The sequence below is a fragment of the Microtus pennsylvanicus genome, chromosome 8, assembly GCF_037038515.1.
Source record: "Microtus pennsylvanicus isolate mMicPen1 chromosome 8, mMicPen1.hap1, whole genome shotgun sequence".
Classification (NCBI taxonomy): Eukaryota; Metazoa; Chordata; class Mammalia; order Rodentia; family Cricetidae; genus Microtus; species Microtus pennsylvanicus.
Genome location: NC_134586.1, coordinates 59,230,289 through 59,250,612, shown reverse-complemented (window position 1 = coordinate 59,250,612; position 20,324 = coordinate 59,230,289). Strand labels below are relative to the sequence as shown.

The 20,324-nt window shown below is 43.0% G+C and overlaps 1 protein-coding gene across 2 annotated transcripts in view; it reads left to right on the top strand.

Annotated features, from left to right (window-relative positions):
* The first annotated feature begins 1,978 nt into the window (after positions 1-1,978).
* The window catches only part of Gfpt1 (glutamine--fructose-6-phosphate transaminase 1), a 56,838-nt gene continuing 38,492 nt past the window's right edge, over positions 1,979-20,324 (top strand). Inside the window, exons 1-5 of one of the 2 annotated variants that reach the window (XM_075983581.1) lie at positions 1,979-2,176; positions 12,317-12,424; positions 17,060-17,167; positions 17,901-18,026; positions 19,863-19,921. In XM_075983581.1, coding sequence (XP_075839696.1) covers positions 2,170-2,176; positions 12,317-12,424; positions 17,060-17,167; positions 17,901-18,026; positions 19,863-19,921 — 408 coding nt within the window. In that variant the 5' untranslated portion in view covers positions 1,979-2,169. The remainder of the gene's footprint in view (positions 2,177-12,316; positions 12,425-17,059; positions 17,168-17,900; positions 18,027-19,862; positions 19,922-20,324) is intronic. The other variant, XM_075983582.1, reaches the window with a different exon arrangement.

Sequence of the window (20,324 nt, the reverse complement as noted above, 5' to 3'; positions counted from 1 at the left end):
CCTTGTCCGAGCTTCCTTCTTCCATAATGGACCGTGATGTGGAAACGTAAGCTAAATAAACCCTTCCTTCCCCAACTTGCTTTTTGGTCATGGTGTTTCATTGCAGCAATAGAAACCCTAAGACAAATACCCTCCCTCCTTTCTCCCTTTCCCGTCCTTCCTTAAATTTGTTTAGTGCTGTTTGTTTAGTAGAAATCCTTTCCATGGTCCCAGATATTCAAGTTAGACACAGATGACCTCTTTCCTCCACGCATTGTTTATTTTCTCCTCTAGGCCCAGGGAAGGCAGAGCTCTACGTAGAGGAGGGACAGTGGCTCAGCTGGCACACAATTACAAAGCACTCTTTGTCCTGGTGGTTTAGTGAGCTTGTTCAAGGTTGGGCTGGAAAACACTGGCCTTAAGTTTCCTCTCAGCTGGTGCCGAGCACCTACCAAGAGAGCAGGAGAATGGAGACGTGTGAGCGACTGAACCAGTAGGAGGCAGAAAGGGCTGGGCAGATTACTACAGTTGGAACACTTCACTGGTACCGTTGCCATGTTCTATGTGGCACCAACGGGTTTGCTGCCGGCAAACAAGGGATGCAAAGTGCTTTGGACTCTTGGGCAGGATCATCCTAGTCCCCTCTCAGCTGGTCTTTAGGCTAAGGTGTCTATCCAGGGGTCTGTTTTAAGAAAGGCATTGATCTTTAACGAACAGTCCAGTGTGTTAACTCTGCCAAGATCATCTAGAGACATGTTTAATGGCTTGGAATAATGTAGCACTTTCAGATGAGAAATACCGTGCCTACATTTTCTAGTCTCTATTTGAGGTAGGTGATGAAAAACTGAGATGCCTTTGCTTCCTTGCATCTATAGCCAGGTGATGGTCATTTCTGTGCCTATGGCATTTATCACTCCTTCAAAAACAGTTTTTATAACATTCATGTATTCAGTTTTGGGGTAGAGCCGGTCACGTGTGAGTGTGGTTAGAAGACACCTTTGAGGGGCCCAGGGATGGGACTCAGGCGTCCTCTGAGTGTCTTTATCCCCTGAGCCACCTCTCCAGCCACAAGAACAATTTTGATTCGCTACCTAGGGTTTATACTAAGCAGGTATACAAAAATCCCACTACATCATAAAGGAACTTAGAACTTAGTGGGGAAGGAGAAAACAGCCATTAACACAGAAGCCTATTTTTTGAGGTAGATCAAAGGAAGAGAAGTTAAAGCCCTGGGAAGACAAAAAGAGGTCGCCTTTAATAGTGACAGGGATGTGGGACTCTGCAGAGTAACCCAGGTGTGCAGGTTTGAATACGGGTGCTGTTAGGACACACGGGGCTCGAACATGCGGTAGGAAGGGGATACAGGCTGTCAGCACACCAGCTTGAGTTGGCCCTGTTCATTTATTTCCTTTAGAGCTATCAACAGAGGGCTGACAACCTTCCTGAAGCAAAGGCCCACTACTAGCTTCTCAGGACGTCTCCCCTCTTCGCAATGGAGAGTTCATTTACCGCATGAGCGACGCGGGTGCACCGTGCCCTCAGAAACCCTCTAGTCCTCTCAAGTGGGCAGTGCTGGGACCGCTGTGGTACCCTAATCAAAGAATAGAGTGAGGAAGGCAAGGGTGGGGCGCCGAGCATCTTGCCTACTGCTCAGGCCATCACCGGAAAGGCAGCCCGAGGGCAGCCTGCAGGCTCTGTGCTACCCGCCCAGTTCCGGCCACCGTCCCTGCTCCACACTGGCGTGTCTGTCCTAGGCTCTCCCTTCCTTCCTCCGGTTTTCTTTCTCTCTGCTCCTCGCGGGTTGCAAAGTGTTCTGTAAATATTCCCTCTCTCCCACTCCGCCTCCGCGGCACGGCTCACCCTAGGCGGGCTGCTCCAGGAACCTGAGCCGGATGCTGGACGAGCCCCTGCCACGTCTCCGCTGCCCGGAGCCCCGCGCCTGCGCGCATTGGGCGGGGGGCCGAGGCCTGCGCGTGAGCGGCGCGGGCGTGGCCCAATGGGAGAGCCGCGGCGGCGCGCGTTGCCGGGGGGCGGGGCGGCGGTTAAGGGCCGAGCCGCGAGTCCGGCAGTCGTGTCCGTGCTGTCGCATCCTGGAGTCCGTCTCGTCGCTGCCACCCCGGCCCACGCTCGTCCTCGTTTCCGAAGCTCTCGCGCGCCCGACCGCTCGGCTCTCGCCCCGCGACCAGCATCATGTGCGGTAAGGGCCGCGATGGGGGCGTGTGGCGGCCGCAGGGCCCGCGCAGTGAAGGCAGAGGTGGACTGTGCGAGTCAACGAGCGGCCTTGGGTCTGGGGTCCCTAGGAGAGAGATGGCCTGAGGGGAAGGGTGTCTGGGGAGAAGGGCGTGCGTAGGGCAGGGACTCCAAGATGGGGATTCCTGGATTGAGCTGGCCGCCGGTTAGTATGCTGGAGACAGGGGGCCGCCAAGGAGATTGTGGGGCCCCCGTGAGTCAGAGCTACTAAAGGGGCTGGGGCGGTGGGGGTGTCTGGAAGGATATCAGGGCATTCAAGGGGCACCTTTGCGTGGAGCTCCGAGGATAGATAAATGTCTACCTTAGAGGAAGTGCGGGGCTGAAACTGCCCACAGAGAAGGTATGGAGGGATGCCCGCAGGAGGGTCCACCCGGTGAGTGAGGCAACCTGTGGGCACACTGTGTGGTACTGGGGGTTAAACTCATAAAGTCAGCTTGCTAAGCGAGTCCTCTGCCCCCTAGCTACACCCCCTCACCCCCACACCCCCAGCCTTCCTTCACCCCCACCCCTCTTCTTTTTTTTTTTTTTTTTTTTTTTTTTTTTTTTTTTTTTTTTTGGTTTTTCGAGACAGGGTTTCTCTGTAACTTTGGTGCCTGTCCTGGAACTAGCTCTGTAGACCAGGCTGGCCTCACAGAGATCCGCCTGCCTCAGCCTCCCGAGTGCTGGGATTAAAGGCGTGCGCCACCACCGCCCGGCTTTTTTTTTTTTCTTTTTGTAACTGGGTCCCGCTCAGTAGTCTAGGTTGGTCCGGAATTCAGTGTCCTGCCTCACTGTCCCAAGTGCTGTGGTTACAAATATGAATGACATGTGGCTGGTAGCATTTCTTGAATTTATCTTGCACTTTAAAAAAAAATACTTAATTCTAGTCACTGTATGTTAGGCAGACCTAGTAGAACTCAAGCTAGAACTCCGACAGTGATTTTACACATTAACTTCCTGCAATTCTTAAGTCTCTCAAGAGGAACCATTACTAAATCAATAACTTGATGAAGTGGCCTCAGAGCTGATCTTGTGAAAGAGACAGGCAAGAGTCCTGGCCAGAGATCACACATCATGCATGTGCAGCTCTTTAACGTATGCCTTTACTAGAACCATTAAAAAAACAAAATTAGGCCCTTTTATTCCATGTTTTAAGATTATTTGAAAGTGTTGCTGTGAGAATTGTGTGTCATGACTAATAATACTCTAAAATGGGAATGAGCCATTAACAGTCCATAAAAAGAGTTATGTTCTTACCTTTTCTTTTAAAATTGACAGTTGAGCCGGGCGGTGGTGGCGCACGCCTTTAATCCCAGCACTTGGGAGGCAGAGGGAGGCGGATCTCTGTGAGTTGGAGACCAGCCTGGTCTACAAGAGCTAGTTCCAGGACAGGAACCAAAAGCTACAGAGAAACCCTGTCTCGAAAAATCAAAAAAAAAAAAAAAAAAAAAAAAAAAAACCAGGTTCGGTGCATCCCTGTGATCCCTGTGCTGTGGAGGCTGAGGCAGGTGGATCCCATGCTCAAATCCAGACTGCGCTGTGAGTTTGAAGGCAGCCTGACTTCAGAACAAGACTTTGTTTCGATGGTGGCGCATGCCTTTAATCCCAGCACTCGGGAGGCAGAGGCAGGCGGATCTCTGTGAGTTGGAGACCAGCCTGGTCTACAAGAGCTAGTTCCAGGACAGGCTCCAAAACCACAGAGAAACCCTGTCTCGAAAAACCAAAAATAAATAAATAAATAAATAAATAAATAAATAAATAAATAAATAAATAAATAAAATTGACAGTTGATGTTACCACTAGAAGAAAGAGCACTTTTAGAGATACTCTCTTGCCCAGATCATAGCTCTCCTTCAGCCTCATGAGTGCTGAGATTCTGGGCATGGACCGCCGTACCATGCCTGGCTCCCAAGAAAGAAGACATTTTAAGGAGAGGTGTTGTAGGGTTGAAGCTGTTATGAAACCTTCTTCATAGTCTTTCTCTTGAAAGAGCTGAGCTGGAGTTGTACCCATTAGTGCGGTTTTCCCTGGGTCTAATCATTTCTCCTTCTGAAAATGAAGAGCAGGTTAAGGCTTAAGAGATTGTAGATTCTAAAGCATCAAATGGAGACACCTATAGTGTATTGAAATCAGTGTAGGGCTGACTTCATAACCAGTTAGCTTTTACAGTTTAATTAGTAGATTGGTTTTGCAAAACATCTGTAAGGTAGTTTGGAGTTGTAAGTGGGGGACTTCCAAGCTGGGTGATTACTAGTGTGTTCATTTGGTAGTTAGCTGTTTTCTCACCTCTCTTGACCTTGAATTCACTGTAGCTGGGAATAGCCTTGAACTTATGATCCTCCTTAAGACTAAGTGCTGGACTTACAGGACTCTGCCACCACTCCCAGCTAATTAACTGTGTTTGAGTGATGAGTTGTGTACGTAGTAAAGTACCTGACATTCTGGTTGCAGGTTATTTCCTCATCTTGTTCCAGGAAGGAAAGTGTAAAACAAAAAGAAAACAGAAATCAAATCTAGTTCCTGAAGGAAGCCTGAGGAGACATTGTTAGTTACAGTGGCTACTAGTGCAGGCCAGCCATTAGCCTGAGTCTCACTGACTACGGACAGAGAGTGTGCTAGCATGCAGTATTTGAAGCATTTCTAAGACCCTGCCTTTCAGCTCATTGCCTTTGAGGTAAAAATCTGAGATTTAAAGATGAGGTTATTTTTTCTTCCGTTTCATTTTGTTTCCTTCCTTTCCCAGACTTTGATGTATGCCAGGTTAGAACTTATGTCTTAGTTAGGGCTTTATTGCTGTGAAGAGACGCCAGGTTCAGCGGTGTAGTTCATTATTTAATGCAGGAAACAAGGTGACTTGCAGGCAGACTTGGTGTTGTAGAAGGAGCTGAGAGCAATACATCTTGATCCACAGGCAACAGGAAGAGACTGTGAGCCACTGGGCCCAGCTTAAGCTTCTGAGACCTCAAAAGACACACCTCCTCCAACAAAGCCACACTTGCTTTAACAAGGCCTCACCCCATAGTGCCACCCTCTATTCAAACAGCCATGAGTCCTATTCTTCTACCCTAGCACCTCAAGGGTTGGGGTTATAGCAATGTCTACCTCCCATATCTTAACTTTTTAAAATTTTTTATTAGAATTACTTTAATTCTATATAAAATTTATTTTAAAAAACCTACAAATAAACATCATATGTCAAAATTAACCCTGCCCAAAGTCTCTACATGAGTTTCTGTATAATTACAATAGCTATTCTCAAGCTGTGAAGCTCTAGAGTAGATTTTACACTTTCACTATTGAGTATATTTTATTCATTTATCCACTACCAAAACTGAAAAAGCCACGGCAGAACTAGAACTAGGAAAACAGTTATTTTAATGTTTTAATTGTTGAAATAAAATTTTTAGGCAGAGGCCTGGAGGGATGGCTCAGCCGTTAAAGGCTAGGCTCACAACCAAAAATATAAGAGTTCGGTTCCCAGCACCCACGGCTGTCCCTCCAGCTACCATAAAAAAACAAAATTTTAGGCAGAGATATTCATGAAAATATGAGAATATTTACAAACTTTCTGCTACCTATTTTTTCTGAAAGATTACATTTTTTTCAGTATTGTAAACATTAAAGCAAAAGAATAAAAACTAAAATTCTATGTTATGTGTTTTTCAATTCAGTATTCTAATAAAACTGTCAAGGTGTTTACTATATGTTTGGGCCATCAATCAAAAGATTTTGTATGAGGCTGGAGAGACATCTCAGTGGTTAAGAGCACTGACTGCTCTTCCAGAGGTCCTGAGTTCAGTTCCCAGCAACCATGTGGTGACTCAAAACCGTCTCTAGTGAAATCTGATGCCCTCTTCTGGCATAAAGTCGTACATGCAGATAGAGCACTCAAAATAAATATTTAAAAAAAAGATTTTGTAGTCAAGCAAATTTGGAAAACAGTATATTAACCCAGTAATACCTTATTATTATATATTTCCCAGAGAACAGGGTGCCTATTTTTAATTGTTTTGTCTTTTATTCTTGATTCTTGCCTCTTTTTATTGTTTGTTTATTTTGGAGGCGCTCACCTAGGCTACTTTGCTTTCCTGTTACTGTCATGATCAAAGTCAGCTTGGAGAGGGCAGGGTTTATTATATCTTACAGGTTAGAGTCTCACTGAGGAAAGCAAGGGCAGGAGCTTGAGGCAGGAGCTGAAGCAGGGACTGTGGAGAAATAGGAGCTGCTTACTGGTTTGCTCTCTAAAGCTTGTCCAGCTTGCTTTCTTATATAACACCCGTTCATGGGCAGTACTGTCCACAGTGGTTTCGGCTCCTCCACATCGATCATTAGTCAAGATTTCTCTCAGGCATATTCATAGGCCAGTCTGGTGGAGGCAGTGAGGGTCCCTGCCCAGGTGATCCAGTTTATATCAAATTTAGAAAAAAACAGTCAGCACACCATCATAAACTATGTAGTCCGGGCTGCTGATCTCAAACTCAGTAATTCTATTCCTACCTGACATTTCAGGTGTGAGCCATCATGCATGGTTCCTTTTTTTTTTAACTTAGTAATTTAATTTTTTTATGTATTTATGTGTAAAAGTGTTTTTCTTGCATATATTTGTTTGTGCCATGTGTGTGCAGTATCCCAGACGAGGGCAGAAGATGGCATTGAATCCCTGGGAATTAGAGTTACAGCCAGTTCTGAGCTGCCATGTAGGTGCTGGGCACCAAACCCTGGTCTTCTGCAAGAACAGCAAGTGCTCTCTCAACCTCCTAGCCTTCTCCTCATCTTCTAGCTCCATTTATGTTTTTGTTTCTGGTGTTTCTGGAGACAAATCCAAGGCTTCTCACAAAGCACTCCACCACTCAGGAATTGTATCACCAGTGCCGTGTTGCTGCCTCCCCTGCTTGTTGGTTGGTTTATTTGGACAGGTTCTGTTGTAGTCCAGGCTGGAACTTACCTAACCCAAAATGACCTTGAACTTCTGGTTCTTGCCTCTACCTCCCCAAGTGCTGAGATTTTAGAGATGTGCTGCCATGTCTCATATAGGGTCCTGGGGATCAACTCAGGGCTTCTTTCATACTTGGTACTCACTCTACCAAATTGCTACACTCCCAGCTCCCCAGCCCTTTAATTCTGGGAGAACCCCAGCCCTTTCTTAACCGTTGAGCCATCTCTCCAGCCTCTTGATCCTTTGAAATCCTATGTCCGTCATGTTTATATTCATTTTGGTTTTGCTGAGTTGTATCTTCAGTTCATTAAAACTACCCCTGCTTTTCATAGTTATTGCTGGATATTAAATAAATTGGAGTTGCATCTTTTCGATGTGATGGTATATGTAAATGACTTTTTATAATGACAGTCTCTACTCAAAAACAGAGCTTAAAATTTGAAAGTATCCTGAAATGAATATTTTAAAAACTTTTTTGTAATTAAACTGTCTAATTGCTTTGAAGGCAATTGAGGGATGCTGAAACTGGTTGCTAGGGTGACTCATAAAACCAGTACTGTTTAACAGCCTTAGAAATCATAGTGGATATAGAGAAACTGTGAGGGGAATTTGCTAATTGCTTAGGAGACATTTCCTAGGAAAGGGAGAGGTTAGTAGATACCAAGGCTACTAGAAATGAGCCATAGAAGAGGGAAAGGGTTTGTAATACCTGTATGATGCCTACTCTTGCAGATCTAAAATTCACAAGAATAAAAAAGGTTTTTTTAATACAATAAAGTAAAAATAAAAAAGGTTCTAGAAACTTTTAAAACTAAGCCTAGTAACTTTGATTCAAATTATTACTACTACTTACTACTCTTGGTTTTTCTTTTTTTTTTTTTTTTAATATTTACTTATTTATTAAGCCTGCAGGCCAGAAGAGGGCACCAGATCTCATTACAGATGGTTGTAAGCCACCATGTGGTTGCTGGGAATTGAACTCAGGACCTTCAGAAGAGCAGGCAATGCTCTTAACCACTGAGCCATCTCGCCAGCCCTACTCTTGGTTTTTCAAGACAGGGTTTCTCTATTTAGCAGCCCTTGCTGTCCTGAAACGTGCTGTGTAGACTCGCAGAGATCTTCCTGCCTCTGTCTCCAGAGTGCTGGGATTAAAGTGTTCACTACTGCACCCGACTTTGACTCAGTTTTTTTTTTAAGCTTTTAATTAGGAAACCTTTATTTTACACCTTTTTAGCACTGAGCAAAAGTTAGTGTTGTTTCTTGTGACTTGCGAATTTTCAACTGTATGTTTCAGGTTACCTAGAAAATATTAGAAGATATTATGAAGTGATTGATAGCACTGTCTCTGGAGAGATGACTCAAGGGAGTTGCCTTCAAGGGATTGTTCTTTGGTCAGAGAAAACAAAATTGAATGCAAATACAGTGGCTGCAGGTGCTGTCACAGTCCTATCTCTGGCATTCTAAGATTCGTCAGACACAGGAGAGTGGGTTTTTTGGGCTGACAAGATGGTTTAGTGGGTAAAGGTACTGCTTACTGCCAGTCTGATAATCTGAGTTCAATTTCCAGACCCCACATGTTGCAAGGAGAGAAAGGACTTCAAGAAGACTCCCGCTTTCTGTCCTCTGTGTACATACACCATGGCACACACATGTGCACTCACACACACAAAATAAATACAATTTAAGAATATTTGGAGGGCCGGGCGGTGGTGGTACACGCCTTTAATCCCAGCACTCGGGAGGCAGAGGCAGGTGGATCTCTGTGAGTTCGAGACCAGCCTGGTCTACAGAGCTATTTCCAGGACAGGCTCCAAAGCCACAGAGAAACCCTGTCTCGAAAAACCAAAAAAAAAAAAACCAAAAAAAAAAAAAAAAAAACCAAAAAAAAAAAGAATATTTGGAGGCCAGAGTTTTATCTCTGGAATTCACAGAAAAGGAGATGACTGAATCTTTGTTTGGTTTTGCAAGACAGGGTTTCTCTATGTATCCATGGCTGTCCTGGAACTCACAAAGTTTTGCTTGCCTCTGCCTCCCTGAGTGCTGGGATTAAAGGCCTGTGCCACCACTGCCCGGCTGAGGACTGACTCTTTTTTTTTTCTCACCACTATACAAACGAGGAAGGACTGACTCTTTCAAGTTGTCCTTAGCCTCCACGTAAAGTGCATGTGCAGAATATATATACAAATAAATAAAACATTTAAAAATAGTTTTTAAGTAGATTTTTAAAACAGTGTTAATACCTTAGATACAGTTTACTTTGGGCTGGGCATAATGGCACATGCCAAGGTCCTAGGTTCTAGTGAAACTGAGTTGGGGATTACTTGAATCTAGATATTTGAGCCAGCAAACAAAAACAAATCTGTTTATGTAGTTAGCATTTAATTTTTTAATAAATTTTTTTGTTTATTTATTATGTATACAATATTCTGTCTGTGTGTATGCCTGCAGGCCAGAAGAGGGCACCAGACCTCATTACAGATGGTTGTGAGCCACCATGTGGTTGCTGGGAATTGAACTTGGGACCTTTGGAAGAGCAGGCAATGCTCTTAACCACTGAGCCATCTCTCCAGCCCCAATTTTTTAATAAATTAATATTAGGGAATCAGGCATGATGCTTCACACGTGTAGTCCTTGCACTCAGGAGGCGGAGGCAGAAAGATTGTAAATTTGTGCCAGCCTGGGCTGCATAGTGAGACTGTCTCAAAGGGAGGCCAGTGACATGGCTCAGACAGTAGAAGTACTGACTCTGCAAACCTGACAACCTGAGTTAGATTCCCTGAACTTTCACAGTAGAAGAACCCATTCTCAAGAGTTGCCCTTTGACCTCCACATATTGCACTGTTGCATGTACACACCTGCACTCATGTCTCAGAAACTAAAAATAAAACTGTTTATCCAGTAATTCCACTAGTGAGCATTTGAGATGAAATACTTTAGCCAAAGAGAATTTCGACCCCATGTTTATTGCAACACTTTACAAAATACAAATCATGCTTTTAATTGGTGGATGGATAAGGAACATGAGTGTAACAATAGAATACTACTCAGTCACAAAACAGTGAAACCCTGCCATTTGCAGGAACATGGTGAAAAACTGCAGGACATTGTGTTGAGTGAAACCAACCAGACATACAGCAGCAAATAGATGTTCTATTCAGTCGCCCTTGAAGAAGTACGGATTAGAAGAGGGCGGGGTAAGACGGACTTTAGGGATGCGGAAGGGTGCTAAGACCTACTAGGAGCCATAAGACAACTGGCTCTCCCTCAGAAGCCATAGCTCAACCACCCATAGCTCTTCAGTTAGGGTGAGGCTCATGAACCCTGTCCCACTCCACATTAGAGCAGGCAACCGCGGTTAGTGTGAGTTCACGGGTGCAGAGGCCTGCCATGTCCTGGAAAACTTGTGCTCTGGTCCTCCTCTATCTATGGCTCCATAGTCTCTCCTCTTCCGTCATGGTACCTGAACCTCATTTAAGCCATTTTGAGGCTTGAGTTATATATTTAGGTGAGTTTTTTTTTTATGATTAAATTATTGTGTTGGGTTGTAGTTGAATGATAGAACATTTGACTCAAATGTGGTCTCCAGGGGCTGGAGAGATGGCTCAGAGGTTAAGAGCATCGCCTTTTCCAAAGGTCCTGAGTTCAATTCCCAGTAACCACATGGTGGCTCACAACCATCTGTAATGAGGTCTGGTGCCCTTTTCTGGCCTTCAGGCATACACACAGAAAGAATATTGTATACATAATAAATAAATAAATATTTTTTAAAAATGTGGTCTCCAGCTCTGGGAAAAAAAACTAAATTATCGCCTGGCAGTGGTGGTGCACACCTTTAATTCCAACACTAAGGAGGCAGAACAGGTGCATCGGAGTTTAAGGCCAGCCTGCTCTACAGAGCAAGTTCCAGGACAGCAAATCCATTTGTTGTTTTTTTCTTTGTCTCAAAAAAAAAAAAAAAACAAAGCAAATCCATTTGTTGTTTTTTCTTTTTGATTTTTGAGACAGGGTTTCTCTGTGTAGCTTTGGTTCCTGTCCTGGAACTAGCTCTCTAGACCAGGCTAGCCTCCAACTCACAGAGTTCCTCCTGCCTCTGCCTCCTGAGTGCTGGAATTAAAAGGTGTGTGCCACCACTGCCTGGCAACAAAATAAAATTTTTAAACACAGTTTATCCCTAAACGTCATTGAATAGTGGAAGTAAACAGTCATTTTTGCTATTGTTATATGAACTATTTGTGACTTAAAATGCTTGCTAGAGCCTGGCAGTGGTGACACATGCCTTTAATCCCAGCACTCGGGAGGCAGAGACAGTTAGGTCTCTGTGAGTTTGAGGCCAGAGCGAGTTCCAGGAAGGCTCCAAAGCTACAAAGAAGCCCAATCTTGGGGCAGAGGGAAACTTTCTAGAAGGTATGCGTATGTTTAATGTAATAGTATATAGCCCACAAATTTAATTTTTAAAAAATAAATTTTAGTTGAAAAATGGCAGTGAAGGAAATAAATGACTTAACTTTTTAAGCTTTGTTAAACATTTATTTTGACATTTTTGTTAATCTTTTTATGTTTATAAGAAGATCCTGTTTGAAAAAGTTCCATGGGTTCTAAATAATTTGAGATGAAGGTTTATTATTATATGAATTTTTTACTCTTTGCTTTTGGGGGGACTCGTCACTCAACTCCCAAATAAATTATACACGAAGGCTTAGCCTGGCATGTTTCTTACCAGCTTTTCTTAAACTATCCCCATTTCCTTTTGCCTCTGGGCTTTCATCTTTCTTATTTCGGTATATTTTACTTTCTTTCTTACTCCGTAACTGGCTGGGTGGCTGAGTGCTGGGATATCCTCTTCTATTATTCTCTTGCTCCTGGGGCACCTCATTTCTCCTTTTATCCTCTCTTCCTGCCAGCCCTGCCTGTCCTAGCTCCTGCCTTGCTATTGGCTGTTCAGCTCTTTGTTAGGACCATCAGGTGTTTTAGGCAGGCACAATAGCACAGCTCCACAGAGTTAAACAAATGCAGTGTAAACAAGTCACACACCTGAAAATAATATTCCCCAACAGTTTCTTTTCTGAAGGTGAAATCTAGCTTTATATTTCTGCATAGCCTAAACGTAATTATATCAGATTTGATTCATTAGAGTTGTCAGTTAAATATTTATTTATTTTTTTTTTTTTGCAGGAATATTTGCCTATTTAAATTATCATGTTCCCCGAACAAGACGAGAAATCTTGGAGACCCTAATCAAAGGCCTTCAGAGACTGGAATACAGAGGATATGATTCTGCTGGTATTTTCTTTAAAAATATACTATGGGTTTGCATTGATTCTTGAATCTAAATAGTATTTTTATTATTTTTAGGAGACCTGTTTTCTTTGTTGTGTTATAAGTTCAAGTCTGAAGAATTTCTGTCTTCCATCATATCTAAAGGGTTTCCTTATGCCATTTCAAGAGTACTATTGTTTGTGTGGATATTGTTCTCATGGTAATTTCCTTTATAAAAGATGCTGCTGTAGGACTGGGGATGTGGCTTAGTTGTTAGCATACTTGAAGCCTTGGGTTCATCCCTAGCACCACACAAACTGGGTTTGATGTTCATACCTATAATCCCAGCACCGAGCAGGTGGAGGCAGGAAGGTATGTTCAGATTCATCCTTAGATATATAATAAGTCTGAGGCCAGCCTGGGCTGCAGGAACAAAAAAATAAAAGTTGACTATAAAAACATAAACCATAGCACATTTTTATGGGAACAAGTTGTAGAGCACCTTACCTTATAAATTCTTTGTTCTTTTTAGAAAGGTTTCTTATTATTTTTTAAATTGTGTGTGTGCATGAGCACAGGTGCTAGAGTTACATGTAGTCATGAGCTGCTTGGCGTGGGTGCTCAGAACTGAACTCAGATTTCCTGCGACAACAGCTTTTAACCTCTGAGCCAGCTCTCCAGCCCCTAAAAAATCCATGTTTTTCCATTTCTTTTTTTCTCCATGGACCCCATGCTATGTCATTTAAATATGAATTTTTTTTCTCTTTTTGTGTTGGAGATTGAACTTTAGGGTCTTGTCCATGCTAGGTAACCACTCTACTACTGAGTGATATCCCAAACCAAGATCCTTCTGTTTTATGTAAACGACAAGCTAAGTCATAAGAGTCCGTTTGACTCTAGCTCTTAGTTGGGGTTCAGCAGAAGCTCCCATTCCATGGTTCCTAGAGTGACTTATGAGCCTCAGCAAAGAGCTGAACACATAGCTCTATGATTCACTACAGCGGAAGAATCCAGAACAAAATGAGAACAGCAGCGGGTGTAGGATGAACTCTGCAGGAAAGCAGGCTCCAGCTTCCAGGAGGCCTCTTTTAACAGGGTATCCTTGATTTCCCTAGCAGCAGTCCATCCCAGAGGGGCACACTGTTTTCATGAACAGTATAGGCACAGAAAGCACACTCACCCCTCTCAGGGGTAGACATGCTCCTGAAATCTAAGATGCCAGATGCCAATCAAGGGCCAACCGTGAAAGTCTTTCTAAGGATTGTAGTGTTGGTTTCTCTTCCTATTTTAGTAGTACAGGGAATAGAGGCCAAGGTCACAGATGCTAGGGCAGTGCTGAGTTATGCCCAGTCCTGTGCCTTTATTGTTCAGATTCTCCGTTTGTAGCTTTTCTAGCAACATATCTTCCCATATGGATGCTGATTATGTTTTCTGTCAGCTTTGGAGATGCCTTTTCTTATGGCTGTTGCTTAAATAATAATGCTCTTTAAGATTTTATTTATTTGCCAGGCGGTGGTGGCGCACGCCTTTTTTCCCAGCACTCGGGAGGCAGAGGCAGGCGGATCTCTGTGAGTTCGAGACCAGCCTGGTCTACAAGAGCTAGTTCCAGGACAGGCTCCAAAACCACAGAGAAACCCTGTCTCGAAAAACCAAAAAAAAAAAAAAAAAGATTTTATTTATTTATTTGAGGTTAGGTCTGCTCTATAGCCCAGGCAGACCTTTTTTCCCAAGTGCTGAGGTTGTAGGCATGACCACTCCTCCCAGCCACAGAGACTCTTTCCTTATTCCACTTGTCTTTGTATTTTCATGAGATGATTTCATTACCCTATACATTGTGATTTATAGTCCACGTGTTTGGTTTCAGTTTTTTTTTAATTTTTTTATTGATAAAAGGAGAATAAAGAAAAGAAAAAAAAACAAATTTCCACCTCCTCCCACCAGCCTCCCCTTTCCCTCCCCCTCCTCCCACTCTTCTCCCCTTCCTCCCACTCTTCTCCCCCTCCTCCCACCCCTCTCCCCTTCCCCCCACTCCTCTCCCCCTCCCATTCCAGTCCAAAGAGCTGTCAGGGTTCCCTGCCCTGTGGTAAGTCCCAGGTCCTCCCCCCTCCATCCATATCTAGGAAGGTGAACATCCAGACTGGCTAGGCTCCCACCAAGCCAGCACATTGCGTAGGATCAAAACCGCGTGCCATTGTCCTTGGCGTCTCATCAGCCCTCATTGTTCGCCATGTTCCGAGAGTCCAGTTTTATCCCATGCTTTTTTTGGTAACAGTCCAGCTGGCCTTGGTGAGCTCCCAGTAGATCATCTCCACTGTCTCAGTGGGTGGGTGCACTCCTCGTGGTCCCGACATCTTTGCTCATGTTCTCACTCCTTCTGCTCCTCATTGGGACCTTGGGAGCTCAGTCCAGTGCTCCAGTGTGGGTCTCTGTCTCTATCTCCATCCATCGCCAGATGCAAGTTCTAGGATGATATGCAATATATTCGTCAGTATTGTGCAACCACTGTGGAAGTCAGTGTTTCGGTTTCTCAGGAAATTCGGGATCAACCTACCCCTGGACCCAGCAATACCACTCTTGGGAATTTACCCAAGAGATGCTCTATCACATGTCAAAAGCATTTGTTCAACTATGTTCATAGCAGTATTATTTGTAATAGCCAGAACCTGGAAACAACCTAGATGCCCTTCAATGGAAGAATGGATGAAGAAAGTATGGAATATATACACACTAGAGTACTACGCTGCGATAAAAAACAATGACTTCTCGAATTTTGCATGCAAATGGATGGAAATAGAAAACACTATCCTGAGTGAGGTATCCCAGACCCAAAAAGATGAACATGGGATGTACTCACTCATAATTGGTTTCTAGCCATAAATAGGGTTCACGGAGTCTACAATAGGCGAATCTAAAGAAGCTAAGTAAGAAGGTGAACCCAAGGAAAAACATATAGTTATCCTCTTGGATAAGGGAAGTAGACAAAATTGCCGGGGAGAAAAGTGGGATCTTGGGGGTGGGGTGGGATGGGGGTTAGGGGAGATAGGGAGAGAAAAGGTAGAAGGGAAGGAGGGGGGACTTGGGGAAACAGGAGGATCGGGATAAAGGAAGGTTGGATAGGGGAGCACGGAACCACAATTCTTAGTTAAGGGACCCACTTTAGGGTGGGCAGGAGACTTGACCCTAGAGGGGCTCCCAGGTGCCCAAGCTGAGGTCCCCAGTTAGTTCCCTGGGCAGCTGAGGATAGGGAACCTGAAATGACCCTACCCTAGAGCAATACTGGTTTCAGTTTTAAGACAGTCTTTCTTCATAGACCACACTGGCCTCAACCTTACCATCCTCTTGCTTCAGTCTGTGGAGTGCTAGGAATACAGGCACGTGGTACCACATTTGGCTTATGTATTTCTAGTCCAAGTGTGCTTCCTAAGTTGCAGGTAGGCTCGTGTTTCCAGCTACCTTCTAGAAGTATCTTCCTGGACAGATCACTTTTCAGGTTCATAATTGAACTGAACACTGTGGTCCTCACTCATACCTCATTCTGTTCTATGTCCCTTCTACTAATAATCTTTCTACAGATCCTTTGAACTCAGAAGAGAACCTTGTCTATCTAATGCCTTCTCATCCAGGCTTTGTGTTTCTCTCATTCATCACCATCACCTGCTTACATTTAAGTCAGGCCTTCTCCATTTTTGTTGTATTGCAGCTGTAATGTCCTCTTTCTCCCTCACCAACCCATCCTCCTCTCTGTACCATTTTCAGAGCATTTGCTAATTTTTCTTGACATTATTTTTGCTTGAAATGACCTTCAGGGTCTAAGGAAGTTTTTCAAGTTCCTTAGTAATCTAAGTAAAATTTCAAGAGCTGCTTTCCTGACTATGACTGGTTTTTACCTTCAGAAGTGAGTGCCTGTGGCACTTGTTCTCAGTTTATAATTTCTATAGCAATTGCTTGGGCTTTTTTGTTTGTTTGCTTGTTTTTCCAAGACAGGTTTTCTCTGTGTAGCCCTGGCTGTTCTGGAACTCACTTTGTACACCATTATGGCCTTGAACTCACAGAGATCCACCTGTCTCTTTCTTCCAAGTGCTGGGATTAAAGGCGTGCTCCACCACTGCCTGGCAGCAATTGTTTGTACAAGTAATAATGATGATTATCGTTGTTCTTTCTCTGTCTGTTTTCTGAACAGACAAGAATTGAGCTCTCTATTATAACCCCTTTCCTGACCTCCCTTCTCTTACCCTCTTAGAATTCTGATGCTGGGTTTGAACACAAGGCCCCATTCATGCTAAATAAGCCTTATTTTCAGTTTTTGTTTTAAGCATCTTTCACTATCTCAACACATAGTAGATTTTCAGAAAAATCTACTTGGTAAATGAATTAATTAGATGAATATATAATCTCCCTTTATTATTACTATTTTTTTTTTGCCTCATATTGGTATTCTTTTTTTTTTTTTCGAGACAGGGTTTTTCCGTAGCTTTTTGGTTCCTGTCCCAGAACTAGCTCTTGTAGACCAGGCTGGCCTCGAACTCACAGAGATCCACCTGCCTCTGCCTCCCGAGTGCTGGGATTAAAGGCGTGTGTCACTACCGCCCTGCCTCATATTGATATTCTTAACAACCAGTTTCTAAGTCTTGCTTTCTTATCTACCTCTTGCTAATTTAGGAGTGGGACTTGATGGAGGTAATGACAAAGACTGGGAAGCGAATGCCTGCAAAATTCAGCTCATTAAGAAGAAAGGAAAAGTTAAGGCACTGGATGAAGAAGTTCACAGTAATGTACTTAGTTTGATTTTTCCCATTCTACCCTCTTTTGGGACCCATTTTAAGGTAGATTTAAAGGTTGAAGAGAAGGAAGAAAAGTAATTTTGTTGACTGCTTGGGTTTAAATTGTCCCTGTGCTTCAAAAATAATCATAGCAACTAGGAAGGAAATTAGGTGCAGTGGGCATAGGGGGCAGCTCAGAGCTCTAAGTGAAGAAGCTTCAGAAGCATCATCCTGAGGATGGGGCTCGCATAGGTGGCCTGCTTATATGTCTCCACTTGGCATAGTTTTTACTTTGCTTGATAATCACCCCAAACGCAAGATGCTGGTTTGCTGATCTGCCAGAGAAGCCAGAAGGTGCTTCTTGTGACGGGAGAGGGTGAAAGTTCTTACTTAACAAGGAAAGAAGACAAATGCTGAGTCTGCCAAGAGGTGTGGTAAGAATGAACCTTCTGTTTCAGAAGGAAACAAATTAGTGCTAATTCTGCTGTCACATCTCAAGCAGAAAACGGTTTGGCCAGAAGCCACAGGCCACAGTGAGTAGTTCCCTAAGGTGGAAAACATGGTGACATTGTGCAGGAAAACACATGCTATGTATGTAGAGCTCTGTACCATCTGCAGTTTCAGGTATCCCTGAGTATCTTGACACAACCTTGTGGATAGGGGGGCTGGTGTAGATATATTTAATATAATGTATCTATAGCATTATCAAATACTAGAGTTTTAAATTTTATCTTCTACAGAACAACAAGATATGGACTTGGATATAGAATTTGATGTACATCTTGGAATAGCTCATACCCGTTGGGCAACACATGGAGAACCTAGTCCTGTCAATAGTCACCCCCAACGCTCTGATAAAAATAATGGTATGAATGGGTTGTGTGTGCTTTGAAATGATTTTAGTGGGCCAGGAATGGGAAGAGAATCAAGGTGCTTATGTTATTATTTTAATTAGATTCTCATCTAGAAATTTCAAAACATTCAGTGAATGCACAAAACTTGATCCCATCATCAAATTTCAACAGTCCTCCATGTATTGGTTTTTTTGGGATTCCAATAATAAATATTGGTAACTCTTCAATATGATAGTTGTTTTCTCTCTTTCACTTGTAATTTAGTGCATTGTTTATCTGTGAGTTTCCTGTAGTCTAAGTATTGCTAATTATATCTACTCCTATTATGCTATTTAAGGTTTCCCCATGTCTTCAAATTTTTTTTTGTCTTTTCTTTATTGTTTTTTTAAAATGGTCTCACTTTGTAGATCTGGCCAGCTTTGAACTAGCATTAATCCTCCTTTCCTTACCTCCCTTATAGCTGTGTGCCATCATGCCCTGCTAAACAGACCTGTTACCCCGTTGTATCGCTGCAGCACTTTTTCTGTTTTGCCCCACTGGGAGCTTACTCAAGTTGGCTCCTGTTTCTTTTTGAAATGATCCCAGTAGGCTCAATAGTCTTGATTACTTTTCTTTTTTTGAGACAAATATGAGATCTTTAGGTATACTGAGAACATTTTGAATGCTATAATATGAAATTAGATTTACATTAAATGTGGTAATACATGCCTAGTTACACAGAAGGCTGAGACAGGAGGAGTGCCTAAGTCTAGGAGTTCAGGCCAGACGGGGCAACAAAACCATTGTATTTAGTAGCAATTACTCTTTTTTTGTTGTTGTTTTGACAGGGTTTCACTATGAGGCCCTGGCTGGCCTGGAACTCACTATATCGTCCAGGCTGGCCTTGAACTCAGAAATCCTCCTGTCTCTTCTGAGTGCATGAGTCGCCCTACCCAAACACAATTATTCTTTTGATTTGGGAGTTTAAACCTACACTGTATGGGTACTGCCAGGCTGCACATAACACTGTTAACTCTTAGGTAGCTGTTTTTAACATTTTTCAGTCATCGTTTAATAAAAATAGATGAAATTGATCTCTCAGAATTATATTTATTTGCTCTTGGGATGCTACTTTGACATTTTAATGTGACATTCCAGGAGTCATCTGGACCTTACATAAATCAATTTATAGAACTTGGTAATTATGTAGTTATTAGTTCTTAAACTTTAGTTAGCGTCACTGAGATTGTTTTAACTGAAAAGACTTTTATACTTAAGCAAAGCATAAATGAACAGAGAGAGTGTGGTCAAGTAGAGTAGCACTCTGCAAGGGAGGAAACAGGCGCAGGAGACTTGCTCTGCCCCTTTCATTCCCCGTGTTAGGATAGTAGTTAAGTGTAGCAAAATTCAGAGCTGGTGTATTTCCTCATGTTCATGGACACTAACACTGTACATCAGCACATAAGCAGTGCTCTTGAGTTGCTCGATAGCAAGCCACAGTAAGAAGCATACAACACTGGAGGACACCCACTAGTATATTAACTTTTTGACTTGAGAAGACTATTCATAGACCAGGTGTGGTAGTGCATGTCTGTAACCCTAGCATTTGGATTACAGACACTGGAGAATTTCCACTAGTTCAAAGCAAGCCTCGGCTACATTGTATGTGATACCTTGTCTCAAAAATATGGAACAGCAGGGTTAGGAGGTAGTTTAGTGGTAGAGTATTTACCTAACATGCAGGAGGAGGTCCTGGATTCAAACCCCAAGCACCACTGCCAAAACCCAAAGGAAAATCTATCCACAATCATAGCTATTCATAGCATTTATCAGACTTCTTATAGTTTGTCAATACTTTATTTCTTTTAGAATTTATTGTTATTCATAATGGAATCATCACCAACTACAAAGACTTGAAAAAGTTTTTGGTAAGTAAAGTGAGCCCAGAAGATACTATCTTTGAGACTACTTTTGAGTCAGGGACATGCAACATTATTTAGACTGCTTACGTAATTCCCAGGTTAACCACAGGGTGCGCAGCTTGTTTTATTTCTCTCTGTTGATACTGGAGCTGTTCTGATTGCTTCAGGGCATTCTGAGGGCCAGCTGTGTGCTGTACTGAGATAGTGCCACCCAGCGCCTGTTGAGTTTCCGCAGTGATGGGAACTGTCTGTATCTAGCATAGCAGGGTCTGTGCATATGGGACTGCTGAGCGCCTGTGACAGAGAAGCTAGATTTTAAATTTAACTTTAAAATAGCCCTGTATAACCAGTGGCTCTTTATTGGACAATTGAGGATCACCAAAGAATTGTTACTCATTATGAACTAGCA